Genomic DNA, 23,784 nt, shown 5'->3' with positions numbered 1-23,784 from the left:
TAATAGGCACTGAGGTAAGATGGCACCTCATTTCAGTTTGCACTTGATTATAAATAAGATGAAAAATCTATTTTTTCTTATCTGAACCATTTTAATCATGTCCTTCACATATGTATTATAATCTATATTTCTTAATTTGTAAAACTAAATATTTAGAATGAATTATTCATTCCACTTGATTCAAATATTTTTTCAAATCATTTTCTTAGCTATATTTTTAGTTTTACATTTTCAGATAGTCAAATTTGTTGCTGATAGCAATTTCAGAGTTTAGAATGTTACTTTTTGACAATGTAAAATGATTCAGTCTGTCATTAAAAAATAATTTTCATGAGTCTTTTAAAATTTACCTAGTGTGTAATCGATTTTTTCAATTTCTATCCAGCTTTCTTAACATCATTTAATTTAAAATATATTTTTAAAACCCTGCTCTGTGTTGTGATACAGAATTTATGATAGGAATTTTTTAAACAGACAGGGCATTGCTCTGCTGCCTGGGCTGCAGTGTAGTCCAGTGCCATCATAGCTCACTGTAGCCTCAAATTCCTCAGCGCAGGCAATCCTCCTGAATCAGCCTCCTGAGAAGCTGGGACTACAGGTGCACGCCACCATGCCTGGATAATTTTATTTTTTCTTTTTTTAGAGGCACAGTCTCACTATATTGCCCAGACTGGTCTCGAATTCCTGGCTTTGAGTGATACTCCCACCTTGGCTTCCCAAAGTGCTGGGATGACAGGTGTGAGAATTCCTTATATGTTATTTTGTCTGTTTCTAATCAGTGACCATACAGATCAGATTATTAGCGGTCAGAGTCCAGTTTAAGTGTCAGCTTTATAATTGATAGCTGTATGATCTCAGTTCCACACCTTAAAATAGGATGATAATATCTACCTGATAGGGGTGTTGTGAAGATCAAAGGAAGCACCCTTGGTGGGAGCTGCTCCCCATGCTGGGTCTGAGCTAATGGGCTCACTCCGCGCCTTGGCTGGCAGCATCACGAAGAATGGCTCGTTTCTGGTGATCCTGCTGTTAGACTCAGCTGCTTGCACTGCTTCGCCTACCCTACAGGCAACGGTGCTTTCTTTCCACATAGTGGGTGGTCAGTACATGTTTCAGGGATTGCACTGGGAATCTATAAAGAGAGACTCCCAATCTGGAGGTCTTCAAGATTTGACCACCGCAGTGCCTGGTGCCTGGTATCACCCTAATGGTGATTTCAACAAGGTGACAGTCTGGATGCTGCAGAGAAACTGCTGACAGGACTGAAGCACAGATAGGTGGCCTTATGCCAAGTCAGTTGCGGTTGACGGAGAGGTTAACAGCAACTTGAATCCTGCGTGTCAGGAGAATCTTGCAAAGCCACATCTTGTTTCTACAACCTCTCTTGATAGGCACTGAACTGGGAATGGGGAGTCCTCTATTTTATTCACTATTACTGACTGGCTACCAAGATGAGGTTTCTCATAGACCGCATAGCCCCGAGACTCGTGTCTGTGTGTGTGTGTGTGTGTCGCATGCCTCACCATCTAAGGGAGCCCTGAGACTCGTGTGTGTGTGTGTGTGTGTGTGTGCGCGCGCGCGTGTCACGTGCCTCACCATCTACGGGAGGGCTGGCACACACCAGATGAGGAGCCCCACCCTGGATGCCAGAGGCCCTGCAGAGCGTTTCAGATGTTCATTCACTTCAGAAACTTTCAGGTCCTAAATATGGGGCAGCTGGGAAAGGACGCCATCTGAGTTAGACATGAGACTCGAGTCAGCCCACACTGCTAAGAGGATGACTCAATGTGAGAGCCTTATGGCCTGCAGCTGTGTGATTGTCTCAGGGCCCCCCATCTACCCCAGAGGTCACTGTTGCCTTTTAGGGGACATGGGGGAAGGAGTCAGGAAAGGGCGGGGCGGCTGGAGGAGAAGAGTGCAGCTTTCAAGGAAAGTGAGACTCCTTTCTTCCACTGCAGGTTTTTGTAGCTCAAGGGTTCTTTAAAGGTAAAAAATAAACTCATCAGAAACTTAAAAGGCAAGCATTAGGGACGTCCCCAATATAAAAATGGCCCCAGAATTTGTTTGGAAAGGAAGTAACATTTTCTCTTTGTAGCAATTATTCTGCCCACAGAAGCTTCTAAACTATGATTTGCCATTACTTTTCAGTGATTTCACAGAAAGTTACTGTAAATTTCCAAGTATTTGCAGCAGGAATTTGGCAGCATTCCCTTGGCATTGGCTGGGGCTCCCTCTACAGTGCTGTGATCCTGCTACTGATCAGTAAAACTAATTTTTTTTTTTTTTTTTTTTTTTTTTTTGAGATGGAGTCCCACTCTGTCACCCAGGCTGGAGTGCAGTGCTGCAATCTCGGCTCACCGCAGCCTCTACCTCCCGGGTTTAAGTGATTCTCCTGCCTCGGCCTCCTAACTGGGATTATAGGCGTGTGCCATCATACCTGGCTGGTTTTTGTATTTTTAGTAGAGACAGGGCTTCGCCATGCTGGCCAGGCTGGTCTTGAACTCATGACCTCAAGTGATCTGCCCACCTTGGCCTCCCAAAGTGCTGGGATTACAGGCGTGAGCCACTATGCCCGGGCCAAAACCAACTCTTAATATCACATTTGATTCCAGCTGACTTTGTAAACAGGCCCTTCTTACTGTGGGGCACTGTCATCGGGTAATGTAACAGATAGAAAGAATGTGACATGGTACATCCTTACGGGACGTTTACACATTATTGGAGATCAGTTATAATGTACAAATAACTTTGATATGATGCAGATTGTGAAATCCTGACTTCTATCAAGATTGAAGCAGGTCAGCTTTTCTGAAGAAAAGGTCTGTGTATAGGAGCAGCCTGAAAAACAGCATCAATACCTTTAGCAGTTCTAAGCACTGAACAGATTACCACTGACTCAACACTTCACCCCCATCCTCCCTGCAATTCAAAATCAACACAGTGTTGAACTGTAAGATCAGTCTAAGAAAGTTAGATTTTGCAAGACACTTTGGAAGGTGAAATCGAATTAGGGAAAGACCACTTGAAGGTTCTTGCAGAGGAGGCATAAGCTTTTGGTGCCCAGACTTGAAGCTGGTGGCAGCAGGGATGAGGTGCGGTTTGAAAGTACAAATATTTGATAGGATTTGGTGGGTGTCTGGACATGAGGCTGTCTTCTGTGTTAGAGAGGAAGGGATAAGACCTTTGTTTCAGTCTTGGTGGCTGAGCTCTCAAGAAGGAGAGTTGATTTTATAGGATGCTGTAAAATCGGGTTGAATTTTGGTTTTTAAACAGGTTGGGTTGAGGATGACTCAGGTGAAAATGCTGAGAAGGGGTTAGATGCATGCGTGGGCCCAGTGGGAGCTTTCAGGGCTAGAGCTGTAGATGCTGAATGGAGGTGTCAGTTGAAGCTGATATTGAAGGTCTTCTTGGAAAAAGAGTGGAGGCAGCAGAACATACATAACTGAGCCTTGAGACTGGCCCATAATTTGAGAGGAGCTGGAGAGAAGGCAAAAGGGAACAGTACATCATTGTGTCATGGTGACCAATTATTCAGATTTTCAAGCTGCACCTGGCTCCTTTGAAAGGGTATGAACCAGAGGCAGTCGGAGCAGAAAAGCCAACTTCAGGTTTCTATTTTGGGCGCAAAAATATCTGTAGTAAGAAATTAAGGGTGGCCTAGCAGAAATCAGAACATGTTTTAAATTTAATTTTGAATTTTGGACCAGGACTGAATAGTCTCCCTTTCATGTATTTACTTGATGAATATTTATTGAATACCAATTGTGTTGAGACTGTAAGGATAAAGCACAAACTAATTCCCTAATGTATATAATAATATCTGTACTTAGCCTCTGGCTAAGAAAGAAGATGCAGTTTACAGTTAGCTTTGTTCTAATCATAAATTAGGACCTCACAGCCTATCAACAGAATTGATGTCGCTGCAATTCAAAATTCACTATTTAAAGAAAGCTAGGGCTAGGTACAGTGGCTCATGCCTGTAATCCCAGCACTTCGGGAGGCCAAGGCGAGTGAATCACAAGGTCAGGAGTTCGAGACCAGCCCTGGCCAACATGGTGAAACCCAGTCTCTACTAAAAAGACAAAAAAATTAGCTGGGCGTAGTGGCAGGCGCCTGTAATCCCAGCTACTTGGGAGGCTGAGGCAGGAGAATCACTTGAACCCAGGAGGTGGAGGTTGCAGTGAGCCGAGATTGCGCCACTGCACTCCAGCCTGGGTGACAGAGCGAGACTCCATCTCAAAGAAAAGAAAACTAAGATTTGGTACCCTGTTGGCTGACAATGTAAGATGGTCTTAAGTTCTTTTTTTTTCATACAGCAAGTCTTTTCATTTTTACTACTCAAAAAAGTTTCATTTTTTATTTAGCTCTCGACTCTGTACTTGTGCCTTCAACATTTTCACGACCATTTTCCGCTCCTTGATAAGGAAAGCACACTTGATCCTGTCACGAACACATTTAGCACACATGGAACCAACCACAGGCCCTGCTGACACGTTTCTTTGTTTTGGACGATCTCATAGAACTTTAGGTCTTACAACACGAACCCCTCTGAAGTCTGCCTCGGCACATACCACACGAATAATAACAATTCTATTACCAGGGGTTCGGGGCAGCCTAATTTTGTGAGAGGCTGTATTGTAGGAGTGGCTACGGTGGTATGTCAAATGCTGGACCATTCTGAGTGCCTGCAGACAATGTCCCTGGGAAGAGCAGTCTTAAGTTCTTTATAGAGTCAGTTTTAATAAGATAATCTACTACATGAACTCTCTTGATGGACAAGAACCTCTTACTGTTGACAAGAAAAGGGCTCATCTGTCCTTCACTTTGGTTCCATACCTCTATTACAGCACACACTGTATCCATTTTGTAAAAGTCTAATGGCATCTACTTCAAGAGAGTTCTTGATGGAAGAGACCTCATCTTTGTGACCTAGCTAGCCCCTTTCGTCTCATAACTATTTCCTAGATAATTCTGATCAACGTGTTACCATAATCAGTTTGTTTTCACCACTTTTGCAATTTCTCCATTCTTTCATCCTTATTAAGTTAGACATTGAACAGTAGGTGAGCGTAACTGATTTTAGCTGTTGTCCTATTGATGCTAGTTAAGAGTCTTGGACAAGAGAATAAAATCCACTTTAAGTTCTGAGTTTTCTACCCATGGTAAATACATTAACTGGTACAGCTGTGAGCCTTTCAATACTCTTATTCCACAACATGTACAATGCGGTGGAAAACTCTGTACCATATGGCACAGTAAGGGGATTTGAAACCAGAAGGCTTAGTTGCCAGTTGTGATGCTGTCACTTACTAGCTTTGAGTCCCTAGGACAGCTACTGACCTTTTGAAGCCTCATCTCCCTCATCTGTAAAATGGAGATGTAGATGCTCACCTCTTCCCAGGCAGTAGTAAGTTAAAAGGAAGCAAAGCAAATAGCTTTTTAAATTACAAAGCAGTATTTAAGTGGACAGTTTCTTTGTTCGGGGGTTGAGAGCCACATTTCCTTTTCTACATAAATACACAAACCCTGAAGTATGAATAACAGGGCTGGCCAGGAATCACTGCAGCTGAACAAAACTGCGAAGTAGAGGTGCCACAGATGACACATGCCAACATGCCACCTGTGTCCTTTATCCCTGGGATGCCTCTAACACCTACTGAAGGCTGAATCACAGATTCAACCACTGGAAACAAGAGTCTTGGGTTAAGAATCAAATGCATTAGTAGCCTAAGGTACCATAGTGGCTTTGCTTAACGTGTTAAAATCTTAGCGGGTCTTAAAACATTTTTTTACTTTGCTTTTCACCTCTTCAATGAAAAGTAATAATTGCCCCTATTTTCCTGACATATATAAGCTACTGAGGATGGAGATAGCCCCAGTTATGAGTACCACAGTGATTTAAACGCATGTACAAAACTAATCTTTGTTGTCTAAGCATGTGGCCTTGAGTTGCTAGAAGACCTATATGCCCACAGGGGCAAAAAGGAGATGACTGAAACTCAATTCTGTATCTCCTTATTTAAAGAGCGACTCTGGCATGCCAGTCTGTGTACTTCCCCCACCCCCATCAAATTAGGCAAAATCATTAATATCTCATTTGTTTCTTTTAAGAAGATATCTATTTCTTAAGCATCTATATACTCCCGAGGGATGACAGAATTTCACACTCATTTTATAGATGTGTTTTTCCAATAGCCAATTCCTAGGTCATACATTACAGCTACATTTCCTTTGCTAAATTTTTATTCTTTATCTTCTTTCTGTGTAGACAAATTATGAAATAAAGGTATCTGTTCCTATTCACTACAGAATATTTTCCTCTGCCCTAGTTAAGAGGTATCAATTTCAGTCATAAGGCAACACATTCTTATTGCGTGGGGGCTCTAGGGTTTGTGTACACTTTTCTTTTCTTTTCTTTTTTTTGAGACAGTCTCGCTCTGTCACCTAGGCTGGAGGGCAGAGGTACAATCTTGGCCTGCTACAACCTCTGCCTCCTGGGTTTAAGCAATTCTGCTTCAGCTTCCCAAGTAGCTGGGATTACAGCGGTCCGCCACCATGCCTGGCTAATTTTTTGTATTTTCTTGGTAGAGACGGGGTTTCACCATGTTGGCCAGGCTGGTCTCAAAGCTCCTGACCTCAAGTGATTCATCTGCCTCGGCCTCCCAAAGTGCTGGGATTATAGGCGTGAGCCACCGTACATGGCCTTGTGTACAGTTTTCTAATGCTGCCTGGGTCTTAGGGTTAAATATTTTTATTTTTGAAAATTAAAGTACTAGAAAATATTGTGGAAGTATGGCTATGTTCTGAAGTTACAAAACCTACCAAAAAGGTCCCAAGGTAGAGAGCTAAAAATGTCTACTAACCGGATATTTCTTCAGGTATATAATTATGCATGAAGATTATTATTTATAGTTTTATCAGGTATCTTTTTTCTTAAAAAACATTTTTTTTTTCTGTTCTGAATAAGTAGGATCGGCAAAATCAAAGTGAAACATACAGAATAATGGTCGAGAACTAGCTTCTCATGGCTACTCTAGATCAGTGAGTTCAGTGGCCATTCAATTTCAAAGACATAGAGCATTAATTCTGGTACAACTTAACTACTGAGTCACCAAAAGATAGTAAATTCACAGGAGCAAGGTTAAGTAAGATAAGCACATTTATAAATCATACTATGTAGATCATCTGCACTAACCATAGAAAGTTACAGACTTTTTAACATTGCCTTAAGTTAGTATTTTTAAAAGTCTAATTATTTCAAGTTGCCTCTTATGAATATTTGAGTGATTAAATTTAAACATAGGTTAGGGGACAGGAAAACTACATAATGAGCTCTCCCAAGTTCAAATAATTTTACCAGAAACTACATTTTATTCAAGAAACAGAAAAGGAGTCATTTGGTGCCATGCTTTTATTCAAATGAAAGGGGAAAAACTACACCGTACCAGGAAATAGCAAATATGACAGTATCTTACAGCACAGCATCTTAAAAAACAAAAAACCTGTAAGCAATGCTCTAGAGTGGACAGGTAAGCACACCACACACTGTACATTGCTCAGCAGTGTCCATGAAATCGTAATTAAATAGCTGAATTTGGCTTTAAACAGCCAAATAAAACTGTAACAGTCATTCTAATACTAAATTGAAAAACCAAGAACTAAAAGCTTTCCAAAGCTGTGTCAAATCGCAGAATTTGACAGGCCGCACTGGTAACCATGACATATGTTTGGCAAATTTAATGGAATAGTTATCATAATAATTTGACCTCTGATGATGAAAGCACCAGTGTGTTTCAGTAAGGTTGACGAAAATCCCCAGACTTTATGAAATGGCATATTTTTCAACTGTGTAATTTTAAAAACATAATTCAAAAAAAAAGCTGCACCATAATAAAAACATCTGCAGACGTAAAGAAATATATCCATATTCCTTCTGCATTAATAAAGTAAAATCTTATACTGAGAGCAATGAACTCTGTGGCAATATTCACATTCTACCTTTAGACCTCATAGACATTCAATTCAACTGTTGGACACACACAGATTAAAAATAAAGGGTGGTCCTGTTTAGTTTTAAATAGTTTCTCCATTGTCTTGCATCTGATTTTCTTCATTTAATAACCATGTAAGATCACAAAGGTTGCTTTGATGAGGGAAATTTAGTTAATTGAAGTGAACAAATTTAGTAATATAAAATGCTTATGAATTATCCTTTTGACTACTATTCACATTTTGATTATATTCATTTATACTTTTTAAAACTGGTTTTAATTTAACATGTATTTGACAATCATTTCCTTCTAATTGTGATAGAAATTGTTGTCTAAAAGGTAAAATGTGCAATTCCCCATTTTTAATATCCATATTATATACACAATATGTATACACTTAAAATATAAGAGTTACATATCCTGGTCTCTTACATGCAAACAGTAGATCACAAATAGTTTTGAGCTACACATGTATCTTGCACAGGTATTGGAAAAAAATCTGTGAAATTTTTTTACAGTTTTAACAAATATACATAAATATAGGAACATAAATTACATTAAAATATTGACAGCATTTGAGAAAATGTTGATAACCCAGATGCACTGATGCCTACAGGACTTATAATAATAGAAAAGTACAGCTCAGGGACATCTCATTCCTATTCTTTTTTTTTTAAAATAAGTAAATACATCATATGAGACATTAGTTCTCTCTCTAAACAACTCAATTAGAGAAATGTATATATTTTTATCTCTACTTCCCATGAAAGAAAACAAACTACGCATCTCATTTATGATACAATACTGTCTTCCCCCCTAGTTCACACAGTTGTCACAACACTGAAACATAACAGGGTCACATAATCATTCAAGTCTTTTCCTGAGAATGAAGTTTTTCCCCAACTAACCCTCTGGTACACATTGCTAAAGAACAAAGATCACGTAGAGGAGATTTCAAGTGTATACTTAATCTAAGCCATCCACTTGAAAAGGATTAAAACGAAGAACAAAAACCCAATATAAGTAAAATAAAGTGAAGCTATTTTAAAATTAAAATGTAGCCCTTTGTACATGTTTAAAAATTCTAAATATCATTTTTATATGAGTTATAAATATAATGTGAAGACTTCTTGAGAACTTGTTTCAGGAAGTCTTAGATCTTCAGACGGAAAGACTACTCTCAAAGTGTCATTCACTTCTGCCAACTTATAAAGTGACTTACTTTAAAGAAATAGAAAGCTTTTTTGTTAAAAGAACAATCTAAATTATTCTGAGTTGGCCAGAAGTGATGTCAAAACAGCACTGATTTAATCAGCAACTTCTTGTAACATATTCTTGGTTAAGCTCATGTGATTTAAAGCGAACCTACTAGCAGCTCTTTACAATACCTCCTCTTATTTAATAGAGAATGTTAATACTTGAGTGAATAATAAATACAGAGTCGTAAATATTTAGCAGAATAATTTTTGCAAATGCTGTAACACCATTAAAATATGAGGGTTATTGTAAAACTAAACACTAGTGTTTCTCTTAACATCATAAGAAAGGTGCAAGTTACTTCTGAAGGTGTATTTCCTACTTTCATGATCTCCGCATGAAACAAAATACAAAGGTATCTTAGAATAAACCCCCAGGAGAGAAAAATAGCAAAATAAACCATCTGAAGACAAGAATATACATTAAAAAGTTAAAAAAAAAAAAAAGCAACAAATAAAACACATAATTTGTCATCTTAACCGTATTTCAACGATAAATCCAACTAATATCCATGAAAATTCAGTGCTTCAATGTATCTAATACCAAGCAGTTGAACCTGATAACACATACAAATCTCCATTTGTGAATTAAAACATTTCCTTCATCACTTGGACTTATCACCTTAGTGAGAATCTTCTGCACTCCAAAATACTGTGGTTTACATTCCAGTTGTTCATGACAACAGAGCTTAAAGTCCAGTTTTAATTAATAAAAGTCTTGTTGGCAATTAGAAAGGTTTTCTATAGGCAGGAAAGATGAAGTGCAAACTTACCATGAATGTTCTGAAGCAAATATTTCCCAACTTCTATGCCTTAGAGGGTAAAAGTTTTTTGGGTGTTACTGGTCTTTTGGTCTGCCATAAATGGCTATGAATGGTAATTGCATCAACACTGGCGGATAAAGTTTTAGCGGGTATGTGGCTAAACTGTTTCCTGTCAGAATTATACTTGTAAAGTCCTTCAATCATTTTTTTAGTGATAGATTTAGGGCCTATCCCAGTCAGTTTACTGATTTCTTCAGTTTCTGGGCAATAAGTATACAAAGATCTGAACTGGCATCCTGAGTCCCGGAACAAGATTAAGAAGTTGTTGGCATCTGACTTCTCCATTTCCTTTAAAATAAAAAATATAACACACCAATAAAAACCCTTTATTTTGCTGAATAAAGTTTATAGAATTATGTTACATTTCTTAGTCACATTTTATAACATTATTGCAATGACAAATTTTAAAGCCTATTGCTAGTCTTATAATCTCCAAGGTTCCAAAACCCAATGTGAAAGTGAACTAAATCTAATAATTAAAATATCTAGCTACACATCTTTTCGCCTGCTGTTAAAATTCTAGGCCCATCAGAGTACACTCTCTTGAATGGCTAAAAGACTCCTACAGTTTGCCAAATTTAATTTTCATGCAAACATGCTTACCTCCAGTATTTTCTTCTTCTGACCTTCATTTACTTTTCCAGCCAAACAGCAATGAGCTAAAGCATTTTGTATTATGTGCTTATTGGATTTTGCACTGGGTTCTTTGTAGAGCTTTGGTCCTATGGTAAGGATTTAACAATAATAAAAATAACATTCCTAAGTCAGAAATACTATTTTAAAATGATGTAACTGTTCCTACACTGCAGAAATACTATAATAGAAGAATGAATTCTGTGCTTAAAGGCCTCTTACTGACTGCAATCCAACCAAAACGTTGTTTTATCCACCCAGAGATACACCTGGAGAATGTTCCTATGGCCTTTTGGAGTACCCTGTAAGAGTAGTACTAAAAATAAAATATTGCTATAACTGTCATACTGCCTATTTAATCTTCTTTCTTAAATCTATAAGGTTAGTGGTTAGCTTGGAGTAGAATGGGTCCATGAGTAATTTAAAGCCTTTTCAAAAGGTAAGAAAAGCCTTTGTTTTTCAGATTGTTCAACTAAACTAACACAGAGAAGCAGAGGGAGTAACACGGAAATATGGTCAAATCCCAGGCCTTAAAGGCTGTCAGACTGGCTGTAGGAGGTTGCATTAAAAGCCACAAAGTGAGTCTCTAGCGAATTCTATCCTCTTTAGGCCTTTATAGGGTTTTCACTTCCACTCTATCATGGATAGATGGAAGCAATCTCCTTTCCCCTCTGCTCTTCCCCATACATGTTCTATGTATGGAAGAAGGCCTATCTTATCTCTCAACATGCTGCTGACATTTTTTCTGATTTCTCTCCTGCTTCATTTATTTAGAAGTGTCCTTAACCCATATTCTATTCTTCATTGCTTTTATTTCCATCGTGCCTACCTAGACGCTAGAAGAGGACTTGGGGGGATATGTGAGGCTGGATACCTTCCTAGATTCAATGCATTCTTATCTTTTAGAGCCTCTTAATACTTGCTAAAGGTGCACAATTCTGGATACCTGAAATCCCAGTATTCGGGAGAGGGCTTAGTGGATTCTAGCCTTTACTCAGTACTGAGGAACTATGTAGAACTTCTCTAAAACTTCTTTAGACCCAACCTACACAGAAATGGCTAACAGTGGTTAGAGGGATGAGATATAAGTGGCATCACTAATTTTGTTCAGAAATTTACTCAACTACCTGAAAGTGAACACCTGTGTTCACTGTTTATTAGCGGCTTGTGTTTAAAACCCAAAGGTGAGCCAATAAAATTTTCTTTAGCACAGCCTCCATTTATGAGTGTTAAATTCAAATGTTTCTCTAAAAATGTAGAAACACTAACCTGTATATTCTGTTCCAGATGCCACTGAAGAAGTTGTTGATGCATTTTCCCAGTCCTTTTCTCCATTTCGACTGCCACAACGACTTGGAGATAAGAAGCCTTCTACAGACTCTGATCTAATTAGAAAATAAAACACGTTTTATGTTTCGAACAGAGAAAAAATGGGGGCCAGAGGGTATAAGTGAAAGTACCAACCAAAATTCAGCCCAGCGGCCTAAACATAATATGATGAGGCTGGACTTGGTGGCTCACGCCTGTAATCCTAGCACTCCGGGAGGGCGAGGTGGGGGGATCATGAGGTCAGGTGTTCAAGACCAGCCTGGCCAATATGGTGAAATCCCATTTCTACTAAAAATACAAAAGTTAGCCGGGTGTGGTGGCACACCACAGCTACTATAGTCCCAGCTACTCAGGAGGCTGACACAGAAGAATCGCTTGAACCCAGGAGGTGGAGGTTGCAGTGAGCCAAAATCACGCCACTGCACTCCAGCCTGGGCAACAGAGCAAAACTCCATCTCAAAAAAAAAAAAAAAAAGATTTCTTTGTTTGTTTGTCTTATTCACAGCTACACATCCAAGTTCCTAGAACATAGTATGCGTTCTATAAATATCTGTTGAAAGAATGAATGTTTTTCAATGTGAAAATTAGCAAATAACACAAAAGGGCGGTAACACAAAGATAAGAACTCTAAGATGATGACTGTCACTAGAAAGTTGTTTTCTGACACGGGTATTATAGTATAAGGTAATGAAATACCGACTTTTAGCTTCTCATCTATATCCGAGAGAAAGAAAATACAAAAGAGATATAGGCAACCCACTTTGGAATTACTCTGATGGGGAAAACCTCCTTGTATTAGTGGGAATACATTAGAGAAGGTGGTACTGTCATTCTACTGACTGTGATTTAATCATAATCATATTAGTAATTACTGATGTATAATTACTGTTAATGTTTCACAGCTTATAAAAAGTACATTATCAACAATTCTATATTCTAAAAGATAAAAAGCACTGCAAGATGAATAGACTTCTTTATATCATTTAACAGAAACTCAAATAGTCCTAAGTCAGCAAAGCTTAGAAAAATTTGTGATTATAATTTGGTCATTATAAAATATAAACTAAAAACACTAAATAGTTTTTACTTAGAGTTTGTATAATTACAGGTACTATATTCTTTTCTATAAAAATATTCATATGTTATGGATTTACCTTGGTGTCCTCTTGCCTGAATGCACACTCTCGTTATCACCTGTGTTCAGCGATGCCAAAGAAAGGCTAGAGACTGAAAAAACACGATAAATTCATGATCCTGAATAAAAACAAAATCAGAAATTTAAAAGGAGCAAGTAGCAAAGAGTCTGTTCATTAGATAACACCAGCATATAAAAATTGAGCTTCTGTAGTTTCTTTTTCTTTTCTCTGTGCTTTTAATTTAAACACATAATATGCTTGCATGCATATACATACAATTTATTTAAAATTAGCAAGAAACCTACTTTTAGGAAACAATGATAAAACTAACTTCCATTCAAAAAGGAAAATGTTAATGTGAGACATGATACTGTGATCCCAAAGAAAAAAATTTAAAAATTTCAAAATATCTAAATCCTAGGTAGAAAATTATATCAGTTTTACAGGCTTGAAAAAACAGAGTTCTCTTTACACAGTCAACGTTATATTATTTTTGGTTTTAATGAAGATTTTTTGTTTCTTTTTAAAAATGTATCCCTTCCCCCAAGATTTTTTAAAAATAAGAGTATGGTTGGGCGCAGTGACTCACGCCTGTAATCCCACTTTGGGAGGCCACGGCTGGCGGGTTGCTTGAGCCCAAGAGTTCGAGACCAGCCTGGACAACATGGCAAAACCCCATCTCTGCAAAAAATACAAATAAGTTAGCTGGGTGTGGTGGCATTCACCCGCAGTCCCAGTTACCCAGGAGGCTGAGGTGGGAGGATCACCTGAACCCAGAGAGGTGAAGGCTGCAATGAGCCATGATAACACCCCTGCACTCTAGCCTAGGCGACAGAGTGAGACTCCATTTCAAAAAATAATAATAATAATGAGTATGCATATTGACTTTTAGAAAAGATATACTCTCTGGAAAGAGCCAAGGGAATAAAATAAAAACAAAAACAAAAAACATATACTCTCTCAACTCCAGATATTTTAAGTTTGGATTTTCAACCATTTGTATCTTGAAGGAGGGACTTGTGAACTCTTGATCTTATATTCCTTATTGTACCAACATGTTTCTTGTACATTTCATGCATATAACATTTCTTTAAATTTGTAAGTATGTAAAGGGTAGTTAATAGTTCAAGGAAATTAATCGTTCAGGCCAGAGTTCCCTAACAGATTAATATTTAAATTTGATTTTTAGCATTCACATTTGTTCTACTGAATATATGCATGCATACATAACACATTTATCAAAAACTTCAATTGCTCATTTTGGTTTTCCAAAAAGGAGCATGCATAATCTCAAACTGTGTATCCAATTTTGCATATCAATGTACAACCAAGTTAGTATGACAAACCAACCAAGCTGGTGTTTTTTATGAACAGACTCTTCATAATAAGCTATGTTACCTGGAGGACCCTTTATTGGTGTTTTGGGGGATTCAATATGATCTCTGTGAATAGATTTTGGTCGCTGTTTTTTCTGTTTTAGTCCTTGAGGACGGGGTTTAATTACTGTATCCATATCTTCCATTAGTTTCAGCTGTTTCCGCCTCATATATTCCTGCCTAATAAATTCTCTGCGTGCTCGCTCATCTTCTTTCTTCTGACGTTCTTCCTCAGTTTTACGCCTAAGAAATCAAGTGGTTACAGTTCTCATACTGCACACCAAAGACAAATCACACAGGAGGGATTTATGCATTTGATGTGGGAAGGGCGAATTCTATTTCATCACCTTGGGGAATAAATGATTCATTTGAAAGGTACTTGATGATTCTGCTGAGACATGGGATTAAGCATAAATAAATAAATGAAGGCAGAAAGGAAGAGCCCAAAAAATTAAGAAAAAAAAGGTATTTGAGATAATTTAGGGTGTGTGTGTGTGTGTGTGTGTGTGTGTGTGTCTGTGTGTGTGTATCTCCCCCAGTAAAGTTCTTTAAATGTTTTCAAAACATTTAAATTAATTATTTATATTGTTTCTAGAGAACTTTACCATGAGATGCCTTAAACTTAAGATAAAAATATAAAATCAGACAATGCTTTGGGAAAATAAATTGATTTCTACAAAGCACCAAAAAGTAGCATTGATCAAGCTGTCTATACTACAAACTTCTCTGAAAAAAATGTTAATAAAAATTAATGAGAAACTACCCCTTTGAGTACTTAACAGATTTTCCTAAATATGCCCATGCATCATTAAAGTTCAGATCTAGCACTGGCCCAACATTTCCTTTACCTTGTTTCCTCTTTCTTATGCTCCATCTCTGCTTCCAGCTGTTGTTTCCGGAGCTGAGTTTCTTTTTCCCTTCTTAATCTTTTCTCCAACAAAGCTGCCCGTTTCATTGCCATATCATTTTCTGCTTTTTGATCATCCTAAGAACGAATTTTATTGAAAATGAAACATAGAAAAAAAAGAAAAAGGCGAAACATTTTAGGTACCAATATTCTCATTTTCAATTGCTATAGTCACATCTTATGGTTGGTCTTATCACTGAAAGTTTGAACTCTCTATCACAGCCCTTCTGAATGTGGATGTGGTTCAGAAATTATGAAGGAAGAAGCAAACTCCAGTGGTAACAGTTCCATCAAGTAAAAGAGGACACGCAAACTTAATTATACGCTGTCAAAACCTATGAGGTTTGCAAACAACAACCATAAAAACAAAAAAACAAAAAGATTTTTGTACCCCAACTTAATAACTTATAGTAGGGAGTTCCCACACTAATTTTTAAAATTGCATTTAAATTATATTTAAAATATAAACTCATTAAAAAGATCTCAAGTAAAAACACCTCAAAATTAGCCATCCAATGTTATATCGCATAAATGAAACTACAGCTGAATGATTTTAAGTTGAGGTACTGAGAAGTTTGCTTGATAGGTTCTGAACTATACTAAAATCTTTTTCCACTGAAGAAAAGATGGGTGTAATTATACTCTCTTCTACAGTTGTTTTAATTGGAGAGCTAGTTCATTATCTATAGGCCTCCTGGGCCTGTCCTAGTTTCTACTTGAATCCTTAGGGACAGCCCAGTTCTCAGGGGGCTTCCAAAATGCTTCAGAATTTAGGAAAGTAACAAGCTGCTGTAGAAGTGATTCACTGTCTTAATGTCTCCTTGTCAACTGTTCTTGCCAATGTTTAATTCAACAAACATTTCTTTGGTGTCTAATATATTCACAACATAGTGTCAAATATTACAAATATTAAAATATATGGTACCTCAGGTCAAGGATCTAAAAATCACAAGGGGAAGAGGTACAAACAAGCTCCGTATAGAAACCCAGAGACATTTAAGAGATTTAAGACAGAGAAAGGCAGAAGATACCATTCAAGCAATCAGTTAAAACATTCATATATGTCTTCATCTATCAAATTACTTATGTTGTAGTTTGCCAGACACTTTACTATACTATGGGGATAAAAAGATGCAGCACCTCTAGGAGGTCATGGTCTAAGAGACAAAGCAAATCATATGAAATAGTTGAAAACTCCAGGACACAGGTATGAGTATATTAAGGATACAACAGATATACAAATGAGGAAACATCTGACCTCAACTGAAAGAATTATAAGGCTTTAGATGAAGCTTAAAGTTAATCTTAAAGAACAGTACAAAATAAAGTTATTTATTTTGTACTCGGGAAGAAGCTAGACAAAAAGGTTTAGGTTAATCTGTGAAAGTCCCTGAATGTTATGCTGAAGGGTTTTAACTCTTTTCAATAGGAAAGATTTTTGACCAGAAAGAGACTCAGTTTGAGCTGGAGGTATGCTCTTGGAACAATCATCTAACAGTATGATGAATGGAATGGCATGATCAGAGACAGACAGCCCAGTCAAGAAGCAGCAACCACAGTCCAACAGATGAATAATGGGGTGGTGAAGATATGGAAATGAATGGAATAGAAATGAAGGAACGGAGGTACTGCCTGTTTTATACTAATAATTTTCTTCCCCTTTGTTTTCCTTTCTCTGCAAGGAACAGAGTCTCTAGACAGTAAATTTTAATATCTATTAGTGTCTAGAGTAGCATTCTGTTAAAAAAATGGTAGTGTTACATGATTAAGAGACAAAATAGGATCACTCTCTGAAGAGATCTGACTAGCTTAATTTTTAAAAGGCTTTTGTCAAAGTAAGAAAGAGCAGTAGAGGAGCAAAACCAAGGAATATATCTAAACATGTGATAAAAGGATTTATTAGAGCTTTGAGTCCATACTGGAAACCACAGTGTGCTCAAATGTTATTGTAGTCCATGGGGATGGACTTGTATCAAAAGGGATTGCTGTTGAAAGAAGTAAGCATGTCAACTAAAAAAAATCCCGTATGACCACACTCATCTAATGAAGATGCCCAAAACTATGCAGATTAATACTACACCTTAAAAAAGAATCCACAGCATACTTTCTGGTCATCATCAAATTGTTCTTTATCACTTTCTCCATCATATTTTTCAACAGGTACATCAGCCTTTTCAGGGGGTTTCAAATCTGAGAGGGAAACTTCAATCAGATTAACATTTTTTGGAGCAGTGGGTGGGAAAATGGGTTTAGGAGGGGGTTCTGTTGGTTGATTCAATTGGTCCTCATTTGGTGTCAGACATACAGTCTCTGTGACAGGCAGTGATAGGACTTCAGAGACTGTTGACTCAAAAGGTTTGATCTCCTTTTCTTCTAGATTATGTCCTCGCTGTTCCAAAGTCCCTTTGGATTCCAATTCCTCCTTTTTAACTTCCTCTTTAGGTTTGGATTCTTTTAACTGAGGTTCTCCATCATCCCCAAAACATACAAATGACCTAGTCTGAATAGGAACTTGACTTGGTGAAAACCTCCTTAACCGAGGAAGGCTATCCACTGACCGAGGGGGTGTCAAGGTTCGATTCAAAGGTGTTATTTTTAACTCATTGGGCCTAGGAGTCCTTTGATTTTTAACAGAAAAAGATGCGCTTTTCCTGTTAGAAGACTGTGGAGATGGGTGAGTAGGACGAGGGGAGTCTGAGGAGAATGGTGCGATGGCTGATGGCAGGCCTGCCTGCTTAGAAGGCTTAAAATCTCTAATCTGTTTCTGTGGAGAGGGTTGTGGAGGTGAAATCACCCAAGACTGTTGCTCTCTCATCTGCATTAACATCTCCTGCTGAAGTGACAAGCGTTGCATTTCTTGTTGTAGAAAATGCAGGGATGAATTTAACTTTTCAATGGATTTTGTATATTCTAAAATCTCTCCTTCATTTAAAGTTTCTTCTGAGGGGCTTGCCAGATTCCACTGCTTCTCAGGATCAATAGGTGTAGTTGGAGACTTTAGCCATTTGGCTTGAGGATTCTCCATGCTTTCTTTTATATCTGCCAGTGACTTGCTCCTTTGTCCATCAGTTTTTTGTGATTCCTTTTCTTTTGCCCGATCAGTATATACTTTCTCATCTTCTGCACCCGCTGCTTCCTCTCTGAGAGGGGAAATCCCGTCCCCTTTCTTTTTCACTACAGTAAGGAACGCTGTCCTTCCCATTTTCTGTCTCTGTTTGGTAAAAGCAGCCTCCATTTTCTTTTTCTGGGCTTCTATAGCACGCCTCTTTTCTTCTAGTTTCATCCTAAGATGCACCATCTCAGAAGCCAACAGCTGGGTAGTGTCCCGTCCCTGTGGAAGCCCTGTTTCTTCTGGAATTTGTGCCCAAGCAACAACATGAGGAATATTAAGTTCAGAGCCCTCTGGTGTAGTTTTTTGAGAACTGCTTCCACTACTTTTTCCATCAGTATGATTCAGTTTCCTGAATTTTTGTTCAGCAAAGCTGGTCATTTTAACTCCGGAACTAGAAGAAGCGCTGCTGCCTGGCTGAGACTTGGTACTTATAGTACTTGGACAAGGACTCAAAGCTTCTCTGGTGTTGCCGGTTCGTATATCATAATCCTGAAGAAATTTAGATGCATCATCCATGTCAGAGTCCAAGCTTACAGTATAATCTCTCAATGAAGAATCTTCGTCCATAGTTTCAGGTATATCTTCTGAAGGAACATGAATTCCAGTGTCTACTTCAGTATTGTCAGTTATGGGACTCAAGGCACCTTTTGTATCAGTTACATTATCAGGACTAGATTGATTTAGCTTGATATTTGAATTTAGGATACTCATTTCTTGACTATGAAGAAAGAAGCCATTAGCAATTTGGTCTGGCTGAGGTGTATGAAGAGATTTTTCAGTATCATGAATTATCTGCAATGCCTCTTCAATGCTTGGTGTCTCAATCTGATTGCCAAACTCATCTAGAAGTATTCTATTTTGTAAAGCTCCATTTGGAAGCTTGTAATGAATATTTTCATTAGAATTTAGTTCATTTGTGTTACGGGGAACATAAGATTTGAGGTCACTGTGAGAATCAATATTAAGCTCTTCTTCAATGCTCTCTGCTTCCTCTTCTCCATTTATTGGCTTGAAGGACAAGTTTTTCCTAATGTGTTTAGATACACGATTGTTGTTCAGAGTAAGTCCTTCATTACTAATAGAACGAGTGATTCCTTGGTTTGGAGTGGATCTCTGTACACTATCTTCTTTATCAAAAGAAATATCAAATGATACGCCATGTACTGATGATCTAAAAAAAAGTTAAAGAGAAAAATCCTTTAAAAATCCTAGAAAAGAAATGATTTTTAGTATCATTTAATAAGAATTATTTGAAATTACATTTCCTTTCTTTCCCCAGTTCTCATAATCATACTGTCTTCAAGGGAAGGGGAGGGCCATCTAGCTACTTTTTAAAGCTAGCCTCTTTCACCTCTCTATCATCTGCCTATACTATACGGCCTTTTTCAAATTTAGGAACTAATTAAAAGTCTTAGCAATTTGATTATCAATAAAATAGACAGACACAATTTGCATTTCTTAATAATCTAAATACACTAAAAGTAATTCTCTTTGTTTACCTTTTCTCTTTGGGCCATGTCCCTATGAAGCCATCAACATAAGACATAGATGAAGACCTTCTAATTCCTCCTTCAAATGCAAAAAAGAAAAAGCCATTGAAACCACGTAAAAAAATTAACTTATAGCAACTTAGGAGATTTCACGTATTTGAGGATTAATTAATAGCAATACAAATTAAGTAGGTACATATGGAGAATTAGAGATCATTTTATCAAGAAAAGCAAGCAAAGTGAAACCGACCATGCTTTTAGTGTGTTATAACAGACATTTTTCAGAAGAAAAAACAAAAAAACAAAAAAAAAACCCTGGATATTTATTTATTTGTATTTACTCTCAATCATTTCCCAGGTAACCTACTTTAAAGGGTAGGTTTTAAGTAGGTTAAGTATTTTCCTAGGCTTTTTCAAATATATTACCTGAGGCTGAAGAATGAGCTTGGGGACGTGAATACCTAGAAGGCAAATGATGATGAAACTGTGTAAATGTAGCTCCTTCCCCACTGCAACGGAAAATAAACGTAAAATGTTATATTTTAGCTGTTTAATATAAATTTTATGTAGAATGTCTGAAGTTAGAAACAACACTATCACCTCTGATTCTATATCCTACATTTTAAAAATATGGAAACATATTGATTAAACCAAAGAATGACTGTGATTACAGTATGCATCTATATTTATTTTATGCCTTTTAGCCACACAATTTGAAGTACTTTCATACACATCTCAACATCCCTGTGAGATATGATGAATTATTTTCATTTTATAAACATAAAAACTGACATAGAAAAATGTAAAATGAAACTCACCAATTTGAAATATTTTGGTCAAATCTAAATCTTTAAAACCTATAGGTATAATAAACCCTAGTCAAAGCCCTGACAGCTTCTCTGTTCATGGACCTATGTCTGTCTAACAGCTGGTAGCCAAGTACGTGGTGTAGCTGCTGAGAACATCTTTTGCTTTGCCTGTCTTCTTCCTTTGTTTTTTCTTTCTATAAAATCATTATTTAGGTGCACAAGCATTTGTAGACATGGCTACATTATACCCAGGAAGAGTAAAAATACTTCAATTCATTCTCAAAAGTTTTACAGTGTTGGAGAACTACAATGGACCACATGGAGACAGAAATGAGAGGATGACTAGGAACCCAAAATAGCCTAGAATAATGGCTACACAATAATTTTTCAAGGAAAAGAAGGTAGACATCCGTCTGCATTATAAAAAGAGTTTCTGCTGGGAAAAATAGGAAAAATGAGCCACTGAGATGTCTGAGAGACAGAAAAGAAGTGAGTCTTTCAGAGGACATGAATTAAAACATGTTTCAGAAATGTGGGAGATCGTCCATTTAGGTTCCTAGAATAATTATGGAGTAATCTAGTCTTCGAGTGGAAAGCTTTACTTTCCACTTTAAAAGTGAACTTTAAAGATGTAATAGAGTAAGAGTGGTGACCTAGAACACTGAGTGCTTTCTAAATCTTCAAGGAAGGAAATGTCACTATTGACCCACCATGCCACTGCTAAATTTCCTATTTTTATGTTAAGCCAAGAACTCATACAGAAATTACTTTGAATGTTTTTTACTCATAATTTTTAAAATGTATTTTTAATGTGTCTGAATTTCCATAAACCCACAAAAGATAGTACTTTTAGCTTAAAAAAATCAGATTAGGGAGTCCAGAGTCAATATAAATTGTAGGTTCTAATAAATACAAATAAAAAGCTCTGAAATACATTTTTAAACAAATTAATATCCTTATCACATACTTGGGTGAGAAGTCAGGATTACTTAGGTATTAAATGACAGGACATCTTTACTTTTCTTTCAATTCAGTTCCTAATGTTATGTACTAAAACATTAAAGATTCAATATTGTAATAAATATTCTACTGTTGTAACGAAGGGTCCCTAGGTTTTTGGGTATACATTGTAAAAAGGTACATACATGTAACTGTGGCACCTTGAGATTTTTGCTGTTTCAGAAAGTTCCAAGAAGCAGCCCAACTTCACATTTCAAAACAAAAATGACACAAACTGGGTGGATGCAGAGATGGCTGAGTGGGAGAGGTACTGCTATTACCCACACTAAAAATCCCATCCAACGCTCTTTCTCTTCTTCTCTCTTTTATTTTTTTTCTTTCTTTCTCTCTTTCTTTCTTGTTCTTTCTTTTTTCCAAAAAAAAAAAAAAAAAAAAAAAAAAAAAAAAAATCCCATCCAAGAAGGAGCTTATTCCCCATTTTCTAGACATGCCAGAAGCTGATTGATGACTGCACCTTTACTGCCTTAATTACTCCACCTCTACACACAACGACTCAGCTAACCAGCCTACTAAAAGCCCTATTTTCACCTTTGTTTGAGGGGGCACTGCTTTGGGGAATTATTCTGGTGTCATCTGTACTTGCTGCAAGTAATAAAACCTCTTGTCTTGTTGGACTGCCATCTGCCAAGAGATCAAACCCACGAGTTGTATGGGTAACACTGTGAGCTCTCAATAGCTATCCTAACCAGGAAAAAAAAGGCAGCAGGAAAAAACCTTCAAAGATTTTAAAAATCAGAATATATGTAAAAATTCTAATAGAATTTCAAGATTTCCCTCCGAGGCCTAGGAGTTACCTATTAGGCAATTCTCAACTATGAACAAGTTATGCATCAAAAGTTTGGTTTTAGGTTGGTTATCGCGAACTTAGAATATATTCTCCCACTTTTCAGTGTGGTGCATAAAAACATTCATTTCAGGGTCGGGCGCAGTGGCTCAAGCCTGTAATCCCAGCACTTTGGGAGGCCGAGGCGGGTAGATCACGAGGTCAAGAGATCGAGACCATCCTGGTCAACATGGTGAAACCCCGTCTCTACTAAAAATACAAAAAATCAGCTGGGCATGGTGGCGCGTGCCTGTAATCCCAGCTACTCAGGAGGTTGAGGCAGGAGAATTGCCTGAACCCAGGAGGTGGAGGTTGCGGAGAGCCGAGATCGCGCCATTGCACTCCAGCCTGGGTAACGAGAGCGAAACTCCGTCTCAAAAAAAAAAAAAAAAAAAACATTCATTTCAATGTATATTTCAATTATATTTCAGTTAAAACAGGCTTTAATAGGGCAAGTTAATTATAACAGTTCAAAATCCAACTGAAAATCTTAAAAACTTTATTTAATGTAATAAAATGTTACTTGGTTTCATTAGTAAATAGAATAGAAATAGTGAAAATAAAGTCATTATTGAGTTTACCTTGAAGGGAAGTCTGAACTACTATCTAAGACATTTCGTTTGGCAGCATTCAAGACAGGAATTGAAGGCATATCTTTTACAGGTTCAGCTGGAATGAAAGATTTTTAAAAAGATCCTCAAATTAGCATACTTCTATTAAAAATTCTGGACCATAAATAAATTTATAATAAAATTTAACTTCTATTTCCCTTCCTACATACTGAGAAATCATGGCATAAAGTTTTCTTCTTGGCTGGGCACAGTGGCTCACGCCTGTAATCCCACCACTTTAGGAGGCAGAAGTGGGTGGATCACGAGGTCAAGAGATGCAGACCGTCCTGGCCAACATGGTGAAACCCCACCTCTACTAAAAATACAAAAATCAGCTGGGTGTGGTGGTGTGCACCTATAGTCCCAGCTACTCGAGAAGCTGAGGCAGGAGAACTGCTTGAACCCGGGAGGTGGAGGTTGCAGTGAGCCAAGATCATACCACTGTACTCTAGCCTGGCAACAGAGTG

At 37.5% G+C, this 23,784-nt stretch overlaps 1 protein-coding gene across 5 annotated transcripts in view; it reads right to left on the bottom strand.

Moving 5' to 3' along the window:
• Nucleotides 1-8,486: 8,486 nt before the first annotated feature.
• Nucleotides 8,487-23,784, bottom strand: part of CAMSAP2 (calmodulin regulated spectrin associated protein family member 2) — a 111,112-nt gene continuing 95,814 nt past the window's right edge. For 2 of the 5 annotated variants that reach the window (XM_032288667.1, XM_032288670.1), the window contains 10 exons: nt 23,288-23,375; nt 20,481-20,563; nt 20,064-20,133; nt 17,533-19,735; nt 15,394-15,530; nt 14,568-14,788; nt 13,188-13,260; nt 11,974-12,089; nt 10,675-10,793; nt 8,487-10,359 (listed from right to left, as the gene is read on the bottom strand). In XM_032288667.1, the coding sequence (XP_032144558.1) occupies nt 10,054-10,359; nt 10,675-10,793; nt 11,974-12,089; nt 13,188-13,260; nt 14,568-14,788; nt 15,394-15,530; nt 17,533-19,735; nt 20,064-20,133; nt 20,481-20,563; nt 23,288-23,375 (3,416 nt within the window). In that variant the 3' untranslated portion in view covers nt 8,487-10,053. The remainder of the gene's footprint in view (nt 10,360-10,674; nt 10,794-11,973; nt 12,090-13,187; nt 13,261-14,567; nt 14,789-15,393; nt 15,531-17,532; nt 19,736-20,063; nt 20,134-20,480; nt 20,564-23,287; nt 23,376-23,784) is intronic. The other 3 variants (XM_032288669.1, XM_032288666.1, XM_032288668.1) reach the window with 3 other exon arrangements.

The sequence above is a fragment of the Sapajus apella genome, unplaced genomic scaffold, assembly GCF_009761245.1.
Source record: "Sapajus apella isolate SASKATOON/1434 unplaced genomic scaffold, GSC_monkey_1.0 scaffold22, whole genome shotgun sequence".
Lineage (NCBI taxonomy): Eukaryota > Metazoa > Chordata > Mammalia > Primates > Cebidae > Sapajus > Sapajus apella.
This window is presented reverse-complemented; position numbering and strand designations above follow the sequence as displayed.